The 20,108-nt window shown below is 37.9% G+C and overlaps 2 protein-coding genes across 2 annotated transcripts in view; one reads left to right on the top strand and one right to left on the bottom strand.

Annotated features, from left to right (window-relative positions):
- Positions 1-2,393, bottom strand: part of LOC146481464 (cytoplasmic dynein 2 heavy chain 1-like) — a 73,363-nt gene extending 70,970 nt beyond the window's left edge. Inside the window, exon 1 of the mRNA XM_085108233.1 lies at positions 1,624-2,393. Coding sequence (XP_084964359.1) covers positions 1,624-2,248 — 625 coding nt within the window. The 5' untranslated portion in view covers positions 2,249-2,393. The remainder of the gene's footprint in view (positions 1-1,623) is intronic.
- Positions 2,394-14,502: 12,109 nt separating this feature from the next.
- Positions 14,503-16,541, top strand: LOC146481463 (uncharacterized). Its single transcript, XM_085108251.1, has one exon. It carries the CDS (start codon positions 14,503-14,505, stop codon positions 16,375-16,377), a length of 1,875 nt encoding a protein of 624 aa, XP_084964377.1. The 3' UTR covers positions 16,378-16,541.
- The last annotated feature ends 3,567 nt before the right edge of the window (positions 16,542-20,108 follow it).

The following is a 20,108-nucleotide window of genomic DNA, read 5'->3' as shown; positions in this document are numbered from 1 at the left end:
TTTTCCTTCAAGTCAAGCCAAAGTATCTCCCAAGGTGCATTTCATGTATGTCCCACGCCAAAGAATTACACAAAGACTTTCGAAGTTCTATACCAAGTATCCACCAAAGTAGGGAAACGTTATGCAGACTGCCACACCAACCTCAACCCCCAAGACTCTCCACCCCCCTGCCTGTAGATCTTAAATCCTACACTGAGAGAGAAAATCCTGGATATTTTTAATAACATTTCATTTAAACTGCATAAGTTTTCAAAAGTCAAGATAATTTTTCTGCATGCCAGTGCCTTAATGCCAGGTACTACCACTGTCAGTATTACGCCGTTTACACCAAAACGGACCATGACAATAGTGTGCAGAATGCCAAGCGATTTGGAAACCCACGCCGAAGATCTTCGGCATATCTTACGCAAAATGCAGCCTGGAGTTCTCTGAAAAATGCATGAGTAAACCCATCTTTGGATTCCAGGGCCAGGTTGTTCGAAAGCTAATTAACGCTAATCCATGATTAAAACTTAACCAAGGTTTCCATCTCGCCCATTAAAGATGATTTTAAAGGCTCATTTTAATCTAATGGTAAATAAAGTCTTAGGCAAAACTGAGGGACAAAAACCTTTTGGACAAATTCCTACAGATGAGTACATGTAAATATACTCGAATCAAAGTTCACGTTAACTCACGATTAGTTTAATCAGGCTTTGAACAACTGGGCCCAGTTGTTCAAAGCCCGGTTAAGCTTATCCTGGGTAAACGTGAAGTTTGATTCAAGTTTAAAGTTTTGCCAAATGAAAGATTTTTGTCCCTCCGTTTTGACGAACACTTTTCTTTACCATTAGCTTAAAATTGGCTTTTAAGAACATTTTTAGCGAGCGAGCTGAAAACCTCGGTTAACTTTTAATTGTGGATAATTAATGTGAGTGTCGTAAAACCAAAACCAGAGTGAAATACTCTGGCCAATCGCAAGAGATGTAAACAACATAACGAGCCAATCAGAATTCAAAGCAAATACATGTAACTGACGCCAAGCGCTGGAAAACGCATGCGGCGAAAACATGATTGGTTTTGGTTTGGATTCTTATTGGTTGAGAAAGTGGCACAAGTTTTGTTAACCAATCACAGAGCGTAGTAATGAAAAACCAAAGCAAACGCGAAATTACTTTCGACACTCAATAGAAAACCGCTCTAATCGGCTTTCGAACAACCGGCCCTGGCCCCAGTAGCCCAAGTTGCTATAAAGGTCTACTTTACCTGCATACAGTTGTTATAAACAACAGTGCAAAATGCATTTGTTTCTTGGACCATACCCAGATCCACAGAACGTATGTGCAGCAAAAAAAGGATCGAAGCACTAGCTAACAAATACTAATGATCACTACCCTGATTATTATTCATATTCAAAATGGCGGATGCTACATGTACAGTTTGTACTATCAAAAGTGGTTTTATTAAATGGAAACGATTTCCATTTCCCAAACCGAGTGAATAAGGTTTATCTATTTGAAATAAGCTCAAGTGTCTTCCTACTTATCGCTGATAGCGGAAAATTTAAGCTTGAGTGATGGTAGTTGCTATGGACGACGATGTAAACTCTTTATATTATACAGCTGCCATTATGTCACCACACACCTTTCTGAAAACTTTCTTGAAAAAATGAAGCTCTTTCCCTCTCAGACAGGTCATAACCCGATACAGAGGCATCAGACCAATACTGAAACTCGTCTTGCGGAGTCAGAATACCACCAACATTATCTTCATCGCCCACATTAGCGGCTCGCGAAGACGAGTTGTCTTGTTTTCGGACCACACTCCCCAAACCGGCTTCCAGTTCACTCAACAAACTCTGCAATTTCGGGTCGAAATTTCGGCTCCACTTTTCATCTTTCAGCAACAAGGGGGCGAACACCTTCTGTACAGAATGATACAGGGTATTCACGGGCGAGGAGAGCATGGATGAAACGAAAACGTTTTGGTGAAGGTTATCCGGTGTGATCGCTTCGGGTTGCAGTTTAAAGAAGACCAGCACTTTCTCCGCTGTATCGCTCGGTTCGACGTCGTTTGACAACTTGATCGCTTTGTTTCCTTGGTGAACGTCATATTTCGCGGCTAATACAGGCGAATTACCATCGTCCAAGAAAGTATTGAGCTCTTTTGAAGAAAGAATCTCGTTCAAAACACTGTCAGAGCTCTGAATTCCAAAATAATTGCCGGTAGTTGCGACGATGAAGTCCTTCCTTACATCTCCAGACGGCATGTTTGAAAAATGTCTAGCTTATACCTCCCATATTAGTTAAAACGACCGTAAATCAACAAGAAGAAATCCCATTTCCAATGAACAAGCGATCTACAAATCGCTACATTTGCAAACAACCAGTTTGAATTCTGTGGTGGGAAAATTATAATTCTCTCCGAGCGAAGATTGGTGTTGAACGCCTGGGAGTTATGTAAGGGAATAATAGGATTGGCGTGAAAACTAGGATGTGGACGGTGGAATGCAAAACGGCAGGACCTTTGCTTGTCCGGTTGCCCTTTCAAAAGTTTTACAAAGTGTTTAATGAAATGCAACATTTATTAACTTTAAGACAAAAAATAATTACTCTCAGAGGATCTGAAACAGTTCTAATTCAGTAACCGCTAACAGGCACCAAAAATGAAAGTTCCGGAAATTTGTTGTGGTGACTGATTTATTTGATTCCGCCAAACCGACCGTGTCGTGGTTGAAATTGGCCAACTTTAACAATCTGTTGTGAAAATCTCAATGGAGAACCCAGCCTGATATTAAGGTATGAAGTACATCAAGGCAATTGTTACTGAAATCTTAAGTGTGAGAATATTTCGAGTTATACCACATACTGAAATGTGTGCTTGAACTTTGGCACTACATTGCACAGTTCGCCAGCTGTAAAAATATGCCGCTGGTTTTAAATTGTTTAAATTTGCCAGATATCATTAGAACCACAAATCCATCGGCTATCATATTAGAAAGAGATTGTCTTTCGATATAAGGAATCCTGATTTTCCTACGCTTCTTCTAAAACAAACGCGGAGGCAATTAAGGGAAGTGGTGATTTTCCGGTTTTAAATTCAATTATTTTTCAGTTCACAAGGCCGCGATCGATTTTCCTGATTTTCTCAAAACGCAAGTGTTTCTGGCCAATTTAAACCACACCACGATTCTTACTTTACTAAAACCTTATTATGGACAAAAGATGAAACAAATCGACTCCGCTAAGTTTTGCCAGAAAATTCAGATTTTGCTCGATTTTTCCCGACCGCCGCTCTTAAGATAATAACTGACAAAAGATGAGGCAACGATAAGGAATTTAAAGCTCTACCGAAGATGATGGCTTCGGTTTCAAGGTAGATTTGAAGCCAAGCCCTCTCCCCCGGAGGGCATGTAGCATAATACTGCGCCACACGTTTCTCTTCCTTCCCAGTGAGTATTTTTTGTATTTAATGATTGTTTCTGGTGCCTGATTATCAGGTACCCGTGGCGCAATGATTTTCACTGCTAATCAATTTGGTCTGCCAAAGAAGAATACGCGAATGAGCACGGAACACGAGTTCTTAAAAAATTATCATGCTAAACCGCTACAATTATACAAGAAGTTAAATTGGTTCAAAGATCGATATAAATATGTCAGACATGTAGGTAGGATTTGGTTCCAAGGCATTCCAACTCCATCAGTTACTCGTAAAAACTATAACCAATTCCAGACCACTAAAAGCCTCTGTATCGTTGAAAATGTAGTGCGTAGGTGGCTCTCAGTAAGTCCTTGTTTCTCGTTATCAAAGAAAGGACCGGACTTGCAATAAATTTACTCCATATTGCGTGCAAAGTTTGACATGATATCTAGAGTAATTTAAAGTGTTTAACAGCAAGTCACAGTAAAAGAAGTGACAACATTATTTTAAAGGCTAGCTTATTCTTTTCAGAATGAATTGTCAAGAAATTGCTGGCTGGTTTCAAGAAGTTAAAATCGTAGCAAAAAGTGATATCCGTGAGTCACACAACATTACTACGAAACATTTCTTTCGTGTCAATTTTATCAAGCTTTAATTTTCACGTTCAGACCTCTACCATCACTGAAACACGTGGCTTTACAAGTGGATATATTTAGACCGCTTAACAGGCTTAACTAAACTGATTTGACAACAAAAGAAATTTTAGATTAAAGAGATGTCGAGAAAAATAAGTTTCTTTGTTAAAGAGACCATTTACATTTTTAAAAACCTATTGCTTTGCGGCGTTGTCGTTACCTCGCTGTCGTGTTTTCGTGAGGTCTCTCATTACAAATAGACAAGAAATTAAAAGATAGTTTTTCAAAAAAAATTGTCTTCTTCAACCTCTATTCGTTTGTTAATTTGTGTGTGCTCATATTGAAATTTTGACGAAACACCTGTTGGAAAATTCGTCTGGAGAGAATTTCAGTGGTTTAGAAATGATCACAGGCTATTTTGGGGTAATTAGTTCCACTATCAAGATATTTGATTATTTTCTTCAAATCCGGATTCTATTATTAAGACCCTTTAGTTACAAATGCGTCAAAACAAATTATAAGGTAATTTCTTCACAATACAAATAGATGCAGGTATGTTCAACCTCTATTTGCTTTGAACTCGTATGTACCCATTTAAAACTTGGAACAAAGCCCCTGCTTAAGATCCGCCTTCGATTTTATTTTTTACCGCAATTTTTTGCCTTTCCTCGTTTAAATGTTACAAGAAGACGAGAAATTAAAAGGTAATTTTTCAGTTATATCTTGCAGTTCTTGGTTAGCCTATATTCGTTTATTAATTTGTGTGGGCTTAAAACATTTACATTTAAATTTACTGTTTTTCTTAGGATGGGGCTTCGTTTTTTTACCCCAGTTTTCTTCCTTTGTCTCGTTTTAATATTACAAAAAGACAAAACAATTAAACAATTTTTTTAATTTTGTTTTACGGGTCTTGCTTAACCAAGTTCACTCGGGTCATGCTGCATCAAAGGAACCGACGAATCCTTGGCCAGAGTTTATTCCTCGGTTCCTTTTGATGCACCATGATCCGAGTGGTGTTGGATCATTGATCCTGATCTGGATCATCCAAAAGAAATGCAGCCTTTGTGTTTACTTATCTTAAAACTTTTAACAAAGCGCCTCTTATTCTTAACATCCGGCTCCGATTTCATTTTTTTACTACAGTTTTCTACTTTTGTCTCGTTTGAATGTTACAAATTCACCACAAATTAAAAGGTAATTCTTCAATTTTGTCTTACAGGTCTTGCTTGACCTCTATTCGTTTGTTAATTTGTGTCCTCATCTTAAGATAATTTTAACGAAACACCTGCTGGAAAATTCGTCTGGAGAGAATTCCAGTGGTTTAGAAATGATCAATGACTATTTTTCTGTAGTTAATGTCACTATTAAAGATTTGATGATTTTCTTAGCATCCGGCTCCTATTGCTACTTTTTTTGTTACAAATCCGCTAAAACAAATTATGAGGTAATTTTTTTTTTACAATAGCTCTAGTTGATGTTAATCCCATCTTACAAGTTTGACAAAGCACCCCTTTTCTTGAAATGGGTGTTCTTTGTTATGGAAGCTGCGAGCAATATGTTCTTCTTTTTGCTTCATTTTGTTGCACAAGGCGCTTAAAAGAGATTCTGTGGAACAGTCCTTCGAGTAATCCCGGAAGTAGCAAGTTCTTACGCCCACTTCAAGATGGCGGATACTAAATTCACACTTACCTACTTCTTTCTACTTTTTCTAACTTGGAAAAAGAGATGACCCCAAGAGATGACCCCAAGAAGAGTCGAACCAGGGTTGTCGGATTCCCAAGAGAGAGCCTTCCCATTAGATTACCAGCGACTGCCTGCCAGCTTTGCAATTTTTTCCAAGATATCCTTACCTCTAATATAAAGGCTAACTGCAAGCTGCCTGAGCTAAATTAGGCTAAACGAAGAGCTACTTAGGCTAACCCGATATTTATTTACGCTAACTGCAGTGCTATGTCGCTAACCGGAGTGACAGTTAAAGTGTCATTTTGTTAGTAACAAGTCTGTCACAGTAAGTATCCGCCATCTTGAAGTGAGCTTAAAATAAGACATTGACCAGGCCGTGGATCAGCCTTTTCCTTTTGTTCGATGAACATTACGTTCCTGTGAAATGTTCATCTTCTTTAAAGATGTTCTTTATGAGCCAGATAGGGATCGAACGGATGAAACATAGATATGACTATTTGTTTATAACAACTGAAAGCTCGTGTGTTCTAGTGAGTGATAAAAATCTGCGAGTCAGCGAGCCATGCGAGCCAAGGTGTGAGCCATGCGAGCCGTGCGAGCCATGCGAGCCGTGCAAGCCATGCGAGTCACGCGAGTCATGCGAGCCACGGTATAAATGTTAAGAATTTTTATTTGTTGTATTTACATTCACATAAGAACAAGAACAAGAGCATCGGAACAAGATGAATAACATCGCAATATTTAATTCTTACAGTGGGACAACGCAAACCATGATACTTTTTGTTCCAGTCAACCCAGGTCACGCGTGAACGATATTTTTGAAATTTGAACGGAGTTTTGAAATTTACATGTCAGTTTTGAAAGTCGCCAACGAGATTTCAGAGTTCCCGTATAAATTTCCCTAGCTTATTGACGGTATAAAGCTATGAATTTTTCTTTACACTGCAAAATTGAATATTTCAAGAATAACAATTGTTTCCCAAGGGCCCCACTGAAAACCGCCAAGGCGAGTGGGCTCCCTGGATAATTATTATTATTATTATTATTATTATTATTATTATTATTATTATTATTATTATTATTATTATTATTATTATTATTATTATTATTATTATAAGTATTTTGAATCTTTTTTTTTTTTTCAGCTAATGCGTCTTTTTTGGAACGATTTCCAAAGAAATGTCCAACATTCCATTCACACGTCGGACATTACAAAGAGAAATTCGAATGTTCATTTCATTCTTGGAAATACTGTTCACGCGTGACCTGGGTTGACTGTAATTGACACGTCAGGGCTGATTGTCAGTGTCATTCCAAACTTGTAAGGTATGATAAATGAGTACTCAAAGATGAGCGAAGTCAATATTGTCGCACTTAATTCAATTTGAAAAGAAACAGCGTAACAGAAGCATTGTTTTTTTTTTTTTTTCTTGAATGAAGTTCCACGTGGATATCAATGAATGACATGTATCAATAGATACCTATTCGAGTAGTGTTGCTGCCGTATGTTTTTCTCGGATTTTTTTTCTGAAGTCTTGAACCTTAATAAATTTTTGCGTATTGTTTTTATTTTTTTGCGCATCTTGGGCGATTTTGAATAGGCAAAATTCTCTCCAAAATTATAACAAAAACAAAAAAAAAAAAAAAAAAAAAAAAAACAAAGAAAAAAATTCGTCCAAAAACAAATAAAAATTCTTAACATTTGCACTGTGGCTCGCATGACTCGCATGACTCGCGTGACTCGCATGGCTCGCACGGTGGCTCGCATGGCTCGCTTCGCAGACCCTGTTCTAGTTCCCAGTACACGGTACTGCTTAAACATATACAGGCAAAAACTAACAAAAGAAGATGCCGACGTTTCGGCGACATCTTGGCGCCATTGTCAAGGGCGAAAAAATCATTGTTAAATCATTGTTGATTACGGTACTGTTTGTATTTAAAAGTTTTTTTTTTTTCAGTAAAGCCGCCGTTACACGTTGAAACTTTTAGCTGAAACTTGTGTGCAACAGCGAACGAGACCAGTTTCACGAAGTGGTGTTACACGGTGAAACTCTTGTTTTTTCACCACTGCGACTGTTGGGAGCCGTTGCAGAAGTAGAAAGCCGTTCTACTTTTCGTGAAACTTGTCTCGCAACGGAAGTTCGAAAAAGTTTCACGAAACCGACCATGTTACACGGTGCAACGCCTGCTAAAACTTGTTTCGCAGCGCCGTTGCACACAAGTTTCAGCTACAAGTTTCAACGTGTAACGGCGGCTTAAATCTGGGAACACGTGAGAGAGGAAAGAAACAGGTAGCTACCAAACTTTGAAACATTGTGTTGTTCACAATCCAAATAGACGCAGGTCTGCCTCACCGTTTACCCCAGTTTTCTGCCTTTGTTTCGACAAATTAGGAACTTTAAGCAACGACGTTGGCAAAAGCAACGAAAACTTCACTTGAAAATACTTCTACTACTTCGCGATTATTCCAATTCGCTCAACTTGTACAGTGTGGGCGAAGTATCGGAGAAAAAAGCTGATACAAACGGCGTTCAAGTAAGGAAGGAGATTGAAAACTTCACAGTCGTGTGTTTTCGTTCTCCATTAAGCCTTGGATTTGGTCATTTCACGTTGTTGTTTTGCTGAGGACGGCAAAGAAATGTACGAAAATTTAAAGCGTACAGAAGAGCGATTACTAAAATGTATGTTTTGAAATTTTGGCTTATAAGTGGTTTTCACCTCACACATCGTCACGCAAGTGAAAAAATAAAATCCTCAGCCATTCAATAGATAAAGTCAAGAAATTGATATGTTGTAGAAGAGTGATACATAAACAACGTGTGAAAGCCACAGGGCTGTGCGATATCTCCTAATCGAGTTATTCGAGAAAATGTACCACGGAAAATTACAGAGTTTAGTATGTGACGCCATGTTGGTGCCCCGTCTGATGGGCACCAACATGGCGGCCGGAAACCAGCAAAAACATCTGGGGTTTACCTTGGCTTTTTCAAAGCCTTTCTTCTCTCTGCTGAACTTTCACACATTGACATTAACGCTTCTATTAAATGTTAGCTGATCAGACCTAAAAATAACACGAGGCGAATCGATGTTTTCATGTACGTGACATGTTTAGAGCAGCAATCCTTCTGTCACGCACTGCACAAAAATCTAAAATTCAAACTGCTCTATTTTCAAAACAAAGAATGCTATCCCGCTGAAAACAAGCAAGCCGATAGAAATTTAGATTTTCTCATATGTGATGAGGATAAAAACCCAAAACTGTGTTTAGTTATGAATTTCAGTTTTTTATGACGTCAGGTGAAAACCAAGAATAGGTCTTGCTTACTCTCTATTCGTTTGTTAATTCTTTTTGTTTATCTTAAAATTTTGACGAAATACCTGTTGGAATATTCGTCCGGAGAAAATTTCAGTGGTATAGAAGTGAGCAATGACTATTTTTCGGTAATTAGTTTCAGTATCAAAATATTGATGTGATTATTTTATTTACATCCGGCCTCTATTAATACTATTTTGTTACAGATCCGCCAAAACAAATCAAAAGGTAATTTTTAATTTTCCTATACAGCTGTTGCTTAACCTCCATTCGTTTGCACACGGTGTTGTTTGTATTTTTAATTATATTTGTATCTTTTTTTTAATTACTTATTTTGGTTAATCCGGGAACTTGTGAGATCGAGAGAAAAGACAGTAGCAAACTACTAAACTTCGAAACAATGTGTTGTTTACAATACAGATGGACGCAGATCTAATTAACTTCTATTTGTTTGTTAATTCGTATGTGCCCATATTAAAATCTTGACAAAGCACCTTTTTTCTTAACATACGGCTCCTATTTTATTTTTTACACCTGTTTTCTGCCTTTGTCTTGACAGATTCATACAAATAGACAAGAAATTAAGGGGTGATTTTTGAAATTTGTCTAGCAGGACTAGCTTATCTTCTATTTATTTGTTAATTTTTGGTTGTTTATCTTAAAATTTTGACGAAATACGTGCTGGAAAAATCGTCTGAAGAGAATTTCAGTGGTTTAGAAATGATAAATGACTATTTTAAGGTAATTTGTTTCACTATCAAAATATGTGATTATTTTCTAAAAATCCAGCTTCCATTGAAACTATTTTGTTACAAATCCGCCAAAACAAATTATAAGGTTATTTGTTCACAATACAAATAGACACAGGTCTGCTTAACCTCTAATGGTTGTTAATTCACATGTGCCCATCTTAAAAGTTTAACAAAACACCTGCTTTTGTTAAGATCCGCTTTCGATTTTATTTTTTCCCCCCGTTTTCTGCTTTTGTCTTGTTTAAATCTTACAAATATACGGGAAATATATATATTTTTAATTTTGTCCTAGAGGTCTAGCTTAACTTCTTCTCGTTTGTTAAAATGTGTGTGCTTCTCTTAAAATATTAAGCGAACGAAACACCTCCTGGAAATTCCGTCTGGAGAGAATTTCAGTGGTTTAGAAATGATCAGTAACTATTTTTCGGCAATTTTTCTCACTTTCAAAACAAGTGATTATTTTCATTAAAACCGGCTTTCACTGAAACTATTTTGTTACAAATCCGCAAAGACAAATTGAAAGGTAATTTTTAATTTTGTTCTAAAACTCTTGCTTCATTTCCATTTGTTTTTAATTACGTGTTTTTGAAAAGGCACCTGCTGCTGAAGAAAAATTTGTCTTCAAAAAATCCAGCTTCCGTTGGTAATATCTCTTTTATTTTTATTGTTAATACTACTTATTTCTTCTTTTTTTTTTTAACCCAGTTCAGTTCTATCTTTGTCTTGACACTGAAAATTTTGCAAATAGACAAAATAATAATGACTAAGTAATGATTAATTTTGTTTAACAGGCTTTGTTTAACCTTTATTGGATTGCTCAGTTGTGTGTGTCCATCAAATTTTAACTGATCACCCACTGGAAAGCGTGTGTGGAAAAATTTCATTGGCTTAAAAGTGATCAATTATTGATTTCATTTTACGATAATAACTTTTTACAGTTAAACTATGTGATCAGAGTCTTTAGACACGTCTTCTAAAAACTAGGTAAGTAATTTCGTATTATTCTCTTAATGCTCTTCATTTTACCCTTTTTTTCCTTTTTTTTTTAGAAATAATGGCAATGATTGGTATTTTTGTTAAATTTCCTCACGTATCTAGGACTATCAAACTAAGGTTGATTTTTTACTATCAATGATGGCTTGATGTCCATTTATTGGAATTTATTTAATTTTATGTATGCTTATCTCTGTCGCTATATTTCTGCGTTGTCGGCCAACTGTCATCGGAGTTTAGATAACAATAAAGGTTTTCTGGCATAAACGCTTCCAGGGCGTACTTTGAACGTTAACTTAACTTTCACATAAGGGCATTTACTAGGAAACAAAGTATCCTTCTTTCAATTGCATTTTCAACGACTTTAAGTGTTTTTAAAACAAAAACAAGGAAATATATATACATATATTTTGATTGATCTGGATTATATATACCCACTTGAACAATTAGGGCCTGGAGATGCTTGACGTTTTCTTTAATTTGCCGTTGTAAAATTCACTTTCTGGAATTTAAGAGTCATTGAACGTATGTTTCTTAATATTATTACGCGAAGACAGCTCAGTTTTCTTTAAAAACCTCAGTCCTCGATATCTTAAATCGAGCTTATTCTTCAGAGAAATTCGTCATATCGTCAAGATGTAGCCCTTAAATAATGTTTATTCGTAGTATGCCGTCAAAAACCAGCATTTTATTTCCCTGAGATCTTTACAACGTTTTTTAAACGTTCACTGTAGTAAAGTAATTTGGTGTTGTGAACTGGCTATCAAGAAACTCCAAAAAAGGCAACGTAATGCCCAATTAGTGAGGCAACATTTACAAATTTCACCTGCATTTCAATTTCAGAAAAGTCCTTAGAATTTTTCTTTTGTCAAACTGTAGAAAATGTGAGAGTAATTTCATGAATCAGGTTTCGAAAACATTGAATCACACTCCCCTAACAAAAAAATCTTAAGGTCTTAAGTTTGGTTGTGGAAATTCTGACAAGTGCCCTTTTTTGAAAAAAATGTAAATCTAACTCTCAAGACCCTTGAACAATGCTAAACCGTAACCATTCGTAAATAATAACTATCGGGCAGTACTATCCAAAGGCACCGTTTCAGGTTTAGGCTCGAACAATAACATTTTTTCTTTGAAGAAGACCTTTAAATTTCATTGATTTTAATGAAAGACTACGAGAAGCGCATCCATGAGGTACAGCTTTCTTACGCCTCTGGCAAACGTGTTTTTAACCTTTGAAACCTTTATAAAACTTTAAATGTCGTGAAACTGGGTTAAAGTGCCCCTAACCCTTCAATTTGTTTTGTTTTGGTAGATTTCCATATCTGTGAAGAACTCATTTTCGAAAAAATTTTTTAGAAATGTTGAATCCTTTTTATTTTAAGAGCGCTAAAAGTTACTGACATTTTTAAATTTTTGCGCTCTTTAAGCCCCGCTGGACAAATTTCTGTCTCGTGGGCTCATTAGGAACGAGCCAATGAGAAGCGTCCGATATTTGACACTTACTTAGCTGTGACGTAAGAAAAGGACACCAGAAGGATTCAGAAGGAATCTTATGCATGCTGATTCTTTCTCTACATTTTGAGAGTTGCTGCATCCAAAACCCACACATTTTTCAACCATTTTCTCTGTTTACAATTGAAGCATTACCGCGAATCTTCGGATATTTTTGCACGATGTCCTTTTCTTACGTCACGCTCCATATTTGCCCCAGTGGGGGACTAATGCGAACGGTAGGTAAAAATATCGACAAGACTGCCTTCACTTCTAGCGCTCGTAAAAAAAAAAAAGGATTCGATATTTCTCAAAAATTTTTTCGAAAATGAGTTCTTGAAATATATGGAAATCTAGCAAAAGAAAACAAATTGAAGGGTTAGGGGCACTTTAACGGATTTTATAATCATTGTCAGCCATCATGCATAATCATCAATATTGTCTTCGTGAATTCTAGTCAATTCTCATCATCGTTGCTTCTAAAACAATAGTATCAGTAGGGCCGATCTAACGAATATATTTTCTCTGATAAATAGTCTGCACAAGAAAATCCTGCTTTTTCCAAGACGGACCCTGTGTTCCCTCTGTCTCCACAAAGTGACCAAATCTCGTAAAAATAACCCACTTGCTATTACCATTGTTTAAAAAGACCTTGCGGTTGCTGGCACCTGTTTCGAGCACTTCCCTGTGCTTAAACTTTTGAGCTGGGAAGTTTTACAAACTGAGTAACTAAATGCAATCTACATGTATTTGAACGTTCGATTAAATCTAGGTCATTCAACGTAGGCCAATATGTTTACCGTAAAGTTAATTCTAAAGGCCTCGACATATGCAATCAGATACTGCAATTTCTAAACTGTATTAATCTTTTTCGCTGCTTCGAAATAAAAAAAAGTGTGCGGGGCAAAATAATGGCAGTTCTCTGTTGAGGAATTGAAAAAACCTCTCAAATAAAAAAAAATATTTGTGCCTAGGTCCTGCAGTAAACAGGTCACCTGAATACTGTAGTGAACGGTGAGGTGCAAGCCAAAACTCCAGAGAAACGTTACCCCAAACTTTGAATAACTTCTTGTGAAGTTACAATACGAAACAAGCAAGTTCTGTTTCCATACACTGACACTTTAGTCGTTTTCAACTTCTAGACGAATACATTTTGTAAATTTTATTGCTCTAATCATTAATAGGTTTAAAGAATGCTAAGTCAGTAAGGTAAAAAGTTTGCATCGGCCTGCAAAATTTCAGGCAAAGATATATTCTGGCATATTTGACCCAGTTGCCATTGCCATTAAGTCATGCTAAGTTATTACGCGTAGACGGTTTGTAACGCCCTGCAAAATTCCAAACATAGAACGAGACTGCAAGAGGTGGTGGACCCACAAGTACACAGTAGCAGACAATTAGCTTTAACTTGCTTTCCCCAAACATGAACATGTGGACGCTAAGCGAAGTCTTCAGGGAAACTATTTTAATGTTGAGGAAAATCTTCAGCACAGAGCATTATTCCCAGATATACCAGTAGGCCAGGAAGGCGTTCAGTTATATTCCGATCCTCCAATTAATTTCTAAAACGCGCTCTATTTCTATTGGAAACTGCAAATCAACAGTAGGGTCACGGCGTAATTGCAGGTAAATAAAGGCAAACTGAACAGTTTATTCCATTTTGTTATGTAATGATTAGGTTAAAACAGTAAAGAACTAACCTTTGACATTCTTCCTTGAAGAAGAAGAAGGTGACGGACATAAAATTAGTCGACAGTTATCAGGGGGATAATTGTTGTCCGATGTTGTGTCATGTGATGTTTTTCCTTTAAAGAGATGGTGTAGATATTAATTAAATAAGTAAGTAAGTAGTCTTTATTAAATAGAAATTGGTACATACTTACATCAGACGTGTAAGTTCACAATAAGCAAAAATGGTAAAAAACACTATAACTATATCAAAGTTACAAAAATTGGAAAAGCCATCTATTTGTATACGAGCGTTCAAAGCGCTCTGTTATAACTCTTCGTAGGACGTAGTTAGCGTAACTTCCGGTTCCTCTGCATCGGTAGCAGGTCTTGCAGGCAGTCGTCGCTGTCGGTGGTGATTTGGTTCCATAGTTTCATGTCCTGCTTCGTGATTACGCCTTAAAAGGGACCTTAGTCCGCGGTGTAGCCTGGTTTATGGGTTATTAGATGAAGCATAACAAACTGTTTCGATTTTTTTCCGTGATAACAGGTACTACTGGTCTGTACCATGGCTGTTTTTAAGTATCTCCGCGTGATGCTTCTTTTGACTTTGATTACCAACTGGCCGCACGTTGAAAGCAAAATCCCCAACAAAAAGACATCGGCTGACAAGAGGGCAGTGAGAGAGAAAAGAGCTGTGGATCCTCTGAGCGTCATAGGATTAGTTGTCAGCGTAGCCTCAGCTATCCAAGGCGCTGTATGCACATTTACAGATGTCTGCGGTGGAGATGAAGTCACTCAAAAGCTCGAAGAGTTGGAGAAAAAGCTGGATGCTATACAAGCTGATGTCACCTCGGTCAGGAGAGATGTGGAAGATATCTGGGAGGAGTCAAAACGGAAATGGTACTTCAAACACATCGATAGCATTGTCCAACAGAGGAAGGAGGTCATTAACGACTTGAAAGCTGAAGACTATTCTAATCGGGCTAAAGAAAAGCAACAGCGATTTATCAATGAAGTGTTTGGCACAACAGGAAAAGACGAGTACGTTGAAAAAGCCCTTTTCCACATCCCTAACCTGGTAAAAGATGAGAGACTGGTCACCCATTACTTTGATGTCCAGCTCAGAAATGGAAAATCTACGACGGAAGCTGCCAGACTGACTTGGAGTTTCATAAGGAAACTCTTTCGATATCAAGAAGATGGCTACGCGTCTGTTGTGTTTGCTGCTTCCTTAAAGTACAAAAATGATGAAGCATCTTACAACAGCACCATGTCAGAGGTATGCGCCTGGTGGCCAAAATCAAACGATCCTGAATACCAAACGTTCTGCCAACAATTTATCAAAGACCCGACTGCGCAAGACCGAAGAAAGCTTCAGCAGGACTTCCTCTTTGCTATACGAGACCTGGCCCTTGTTCCTGCTACACTTGTGCAAACTGACTGCAGTAAATTCTCCAATGCTCGTGCATTACACTACTCCGCTGGTTTTCTTTATGTTGCCCAACCTGCATCCAAAAACATCTTGATCATCAATCCCAAGACCTTCGACTTGGTCAAGACAATTTCTGTACCCGGATCTGAATGTGGTGGAAACTGCCATCCATTTGGGATAAGTATTAAACCTCAACATAAGCTGTTGGCAATAGCTGCTCAAAGCAAATTATCTGGAGGCGAAAGCAAGGTCATGCTGTTCAAAATAACTGGGAACCTAGAAGAACCGAGTGGAATCAGCATTGAACACTACTATACCATGCGACAACTTTTCTCAAATCAGGACCGAAAAACCGACGTAAGAGATGTTGCTTTTTGTGGAGAACGGTTTGCATACGCTGATTACTACGGGGCTATTTTCAACTGGAGAATGCCAAGCGAACGGCACTATCGTTGGAATAACGGTAAGCCGGAGCCAGACCTGTTTGATCGCCTAGACTGGTACCTAAGGAGACCGAGGAACTGGTGGTATGAACATCAATACTATCTTGGGTGCTCAAACAGTGGGAGAGATTGGCTGGTGGAGAAAACGAAGCAGGCTACAATAGAAGATGGAGTAGGAGCGGTACCGTCTGATTCCAGTGAAAGATATGTGAACCAGGTCTTGAATATTGCCGAAGTCAAGGTGTACAAAACAGACTGGCACGATATCAGCGATGGGCGCTCACGCATGAATGAATTGAGGGGATTAGCTATGGATAGCAAGAGAAACCTCTTTTATTCTTCCGGAAGATTTTGGGCCAACGGCGTCAGTGGTGTTTACCAACGCACCGCCGACGGCAAACGCCGCTACCTAAGAGAATGGAATGAAGAGAGCAAGATTGAAATGTTTGGCATGGCCGTCGATGAACGCGGGTTTCTCTTCTCGGTACAGAAGCATGGATCAAGCGGAAGATGTCTTTACAAGTTTCACCATGACATCGACCTAGAGGACATTAATGTTTCTTAAAGCAAACAAGTCTAAAAGATGTCATGCATTAAACGTAATGCTGCAACGTGTACAAGATGATGCATTGTAACCAATAAAGGTGTTACGAGTCGAAGGTGGTTTTAATTTGTTCTCAACTGCCTTACTGGCCACAGTAGAATATTTTGTTTACTGGAGCTATTATGCGGAGCCAGTTTTTTACCTCGAGTATCACCTCCTCGTAGTTTTCCTTCACCACTTGTCGTTGTTCATCATCTCAGTAAAATTGGATACACTCCCTTCCTATCGTTGTGGAAAAAGCCTTATCACAATTATGATTTTAAATTCTTATTTTTCCTATGGTATGCAAACAAACAAACAAATAAAAGAAGCTAGCATGAACATATTCATATAAAATATACCGGTAACATAGTTCTGCGCAATAATTGTTCCATGTAGTCATTTCCGTAGCTAGACTTTATGAATGTCCATTCCCTATACTGTGACGACAGCCTTGTGATACTGGCATAATTCTATTCACCTTTGGAGTTTATCAGTACACTCTTTTGAACGTTATTTATCATGGCTGCCTCGGTGATCTGTCTTAACATCGCATTGTTATGAAATGTTCCTGTTACATTCATGACAAAGTCTGCAACACTATCTCTATGCCTATCACAGGTATGTTTCCACATCACTGAACTTTCTTCCCCTTGTACTAGGGCATTTCGGTGTTCTTTACCGCGAACGTCAGCACTTCGTGATGTTTCTCCGAGCACTTATGCTGGCAGAGTGGCAGAGAGTGTTTACATAAGTTTTGGCGTTAATTAAGTCTTATATTCACCCTAAAACTATACAATCTACTTTTCGATAATTGTTCACGATTTTGTGGTCAGATTAGTTTTGGTCTTATTTTAGTCTGATATTACACATAATACTATGCACTCTACTTTTCGAGGATTTATTGAGGAATTTGTAGTCACATAAGTTTGACCTTATTTTAGTCTTATTTTCATCCTAAAACTATACACCCTTCTTTTCGATAATTGTTCGCGATTTTGTCGTCAGGTTAGTTTTGGCCTTATTGTAGTCTAATTTTCATCCTAATACTATACACTCTACTTTACGACAATTTTGAAAGGATTTGTGGCCAGGTTATTTTTGGTCTTATTGTAGTGTAATTTTTACCCCAAACACTATACAATCTAATTTTCGACAGTTCTTTTATGATTCTGTGGTCAGATTAGTTTTGGCCTTATTTTAGTCTGATTTCAACCTAATACTATACACTCTACTTTTCCACAATTTTGGAAGATCCACTGGACAGGTTAGTTTTGGCCTTATTTTAGTCTAATTTTCAAAGTAATACTATACACTCTACTTGTCGACCTTTCTTTTTATAGGAATTTGTTGTCAGATTAGGTTTTGCCTGATTTTAGTCTAAATTTTACCAAAGTATTATATCATTTAATTTTCGTCATTTTTTGAGAGCTTGGTGGTCAAGTAATTAAGTTTTGGCCTTATTTTGTTTGATTTTCATTGTCTCAAAAAGACGGATATAACATGTTTGTCGATCCAAATTTAGTGGAACGAACTTTGCCTAGTTCCTAGGCCTCTCTCTGTTTTTTATCTCGGTCAATCCGTTTCGGGTCACCTGGTCCGAGCGAAAAAGCGAGACCTAGATAAAAAATTTCACGTTGAGCTCCTCGCGCCATGCCGAAAAAATAGGAAGAAGTGGTAAGTTAGAACTCATTTTTGATGCAAATACTTCGGCCGATAAGTCTCTTTCGAGTGTCTGAGAGTTGTTAATTCCTATTTTTGTTTTTATTATTTTTCTTTTTTACAAAAAAAAGGAAAACAAATGGACCATACGGTACGGCTTCATCCTCTAGAAAGCGCCTTTTCAACGAGCAACTTGAAGGCAAGCATAAGTTTATTTAACTGGGAAATGAGCGATCGGCCTCACCGTTGAATCATCACGTTGTAGTGACAGGCTCTCTATTTTCAACCGGTTATTTACTACGTTTTTAGAAAGCGAACTAGAGAGTGTGAACCAGCAATTTGGTAGTTTAACAACACCTTTGAAGGAGAAAGACGAAGGTAAGACTTCTTTAAGTTTGAACTTTGTACTTTTTACAGGGGACTCGACTACGTGAGGCTTTTGTTTTTCTGTATTTTTACATCATACAGCAAGAGAATTAAAGTCTTAAGAGGTTTTTAATTTTCGATACATTATTCTGTTGAAGAAAAAGTTAAGAGAACTTATTTAAGAGAACATATTTCAGTTGCAGTTTACATGTTAAAGCTCAAATTTGCAAACTTCTTCCAGGTGACAGCGAATGTAACATTTTAAAGAGGGACTTAACCCCACAGTCAAAGGCTCACGGGCAACCAAGAAAAAAGCAAAGCAAATCGTTTGGTAAGTATCAAACCTCTGTTTCAAAGCGGGTTGAGATTTTGTGCTCAGTTTAAGCTTTAAGTTTAATTGTGCTCCCTACCAAAACGAGCGAACTGTTAAACATTGAAAAACAAGCAGCGCATCAGCGAAGCTGCTCTGAAACAGCAATTTCCATTTCTGAAGGTTATGAGCGCAACAAATTGCGCATAATGCTCCGTGGGAATAAGGTCACAAGAGCTAAAATTGACGGCAAGTGGTCCATGCATTACATTTTTAGGAGTTTACAAGGATGGCAACACTCGATCTACAATTACACATGTATCCACAACGGTTTTGAAACCATAATTTGCCGCTCTTTGCAACATCTTATATAGACCCGTAAGTCCACCATTTTGAAAAATAAAACAAACTCATGCGCAGTCTGTTTTTGTCTTGGCTTTCCCCGGCCGTTCGCCTCGGATACGTCACTGAAACGAATTGACCGTAAGCGCCTGGGAGAAAGCTGTACAGGGACTGGGCAAGGACGAGCTAAAGTGAGTCAAACGTCGAATTTAAAAATAAAGATTTCATTCATGAACTTCATTCTTAAAAGGAGAAAAAATTATGCTTGTTGAAAGAGCGCTAAATACGACAGGAAGGTGTCCTTTTGAAGATATGAAATTATTAGATTAGCGTGTTATTAACTAAGGGGCTGTTAACATGGAGGGAGGAAGATCCTAGCACCAGGAAGATCCGAGAAGGCCGAAAAACTTTTCGTTTGCTTTACATGCAGAAATTTCGGCCGAAGGGGTTACCAAGTGGATAAGGGAAAGAAGGATAATCGTCAGCCTTGAGCAGCTGAACGACCGGCTGCCTCCATGTTTGTTCTTTTTGTCCTTAGTACTAGGGTCTTCCGAGCGAAAGTAGTTTACATGGTACTACGAAGTTTCTATCTCCAGGAAAACCCTAACGGTGGGGCCAAGTACAGCATTTTGCATGTAAATTGAATAAAGAAAACATATGATGGTAGGATGATCCGCCCTCAAGGATCCGATCTGCCTAGTGCTAGGATCTTCCTCCCTCCATGTAAACAGCCCCTAATATTACTCAACACAGATTAACCAGAATACCACCGACCCCTCATTTCGCTTGTAATCTAATGCTGTCGACTTGGTCTCTAATAAAGCTCTCCTTGCGCGTTCTCTTTCAATGAAATTCATTCTGAAAGCTGGGCTCTCTTAGCGCCCTTTTTTGCACGGATTGCGGTTCTATGAATCAGAGGATTAAAACCTTGAGTTTTGTTATAAGAGTGTATTGTAATTACAGGCCCCTTAAGCCTTTGTGGCTTATATTTCGAGTCCTGGGACAATCAAACACAAAACAAACAATGTTTTAT

Source organism: Pavona decussata, unplaced genomic scaffold, assembly GCF_977016875.1.
Source record: "Pavona decussata unplaced genomic scaffold, jaPavDecu1.1 SCAFFOLD_49, whole genome shotgun sequence".
In the NCBI taxonomy this organism is placed as follows: domain Eukaryota; kingdom Metazoa; phylum Cnidaria; class Anthozoa; order Scleractinia; family Agariciidae; genus Pavona; species Pavona decussata.
Note: the sequence above shows the minus strand (reverse complement) of the source record. Positions and strands in the feature narration are given on the sequence as shown.

Excerpts from the sequence above, each read along its gene's own strand:
- LOC146481463 (XM_085108251.1), top strand. The coding sequence starts at position 14,503 with ATGGCTGTTTTTAAGTATCTCCGCGTGATGCTTCTTTTGACTTTGATT.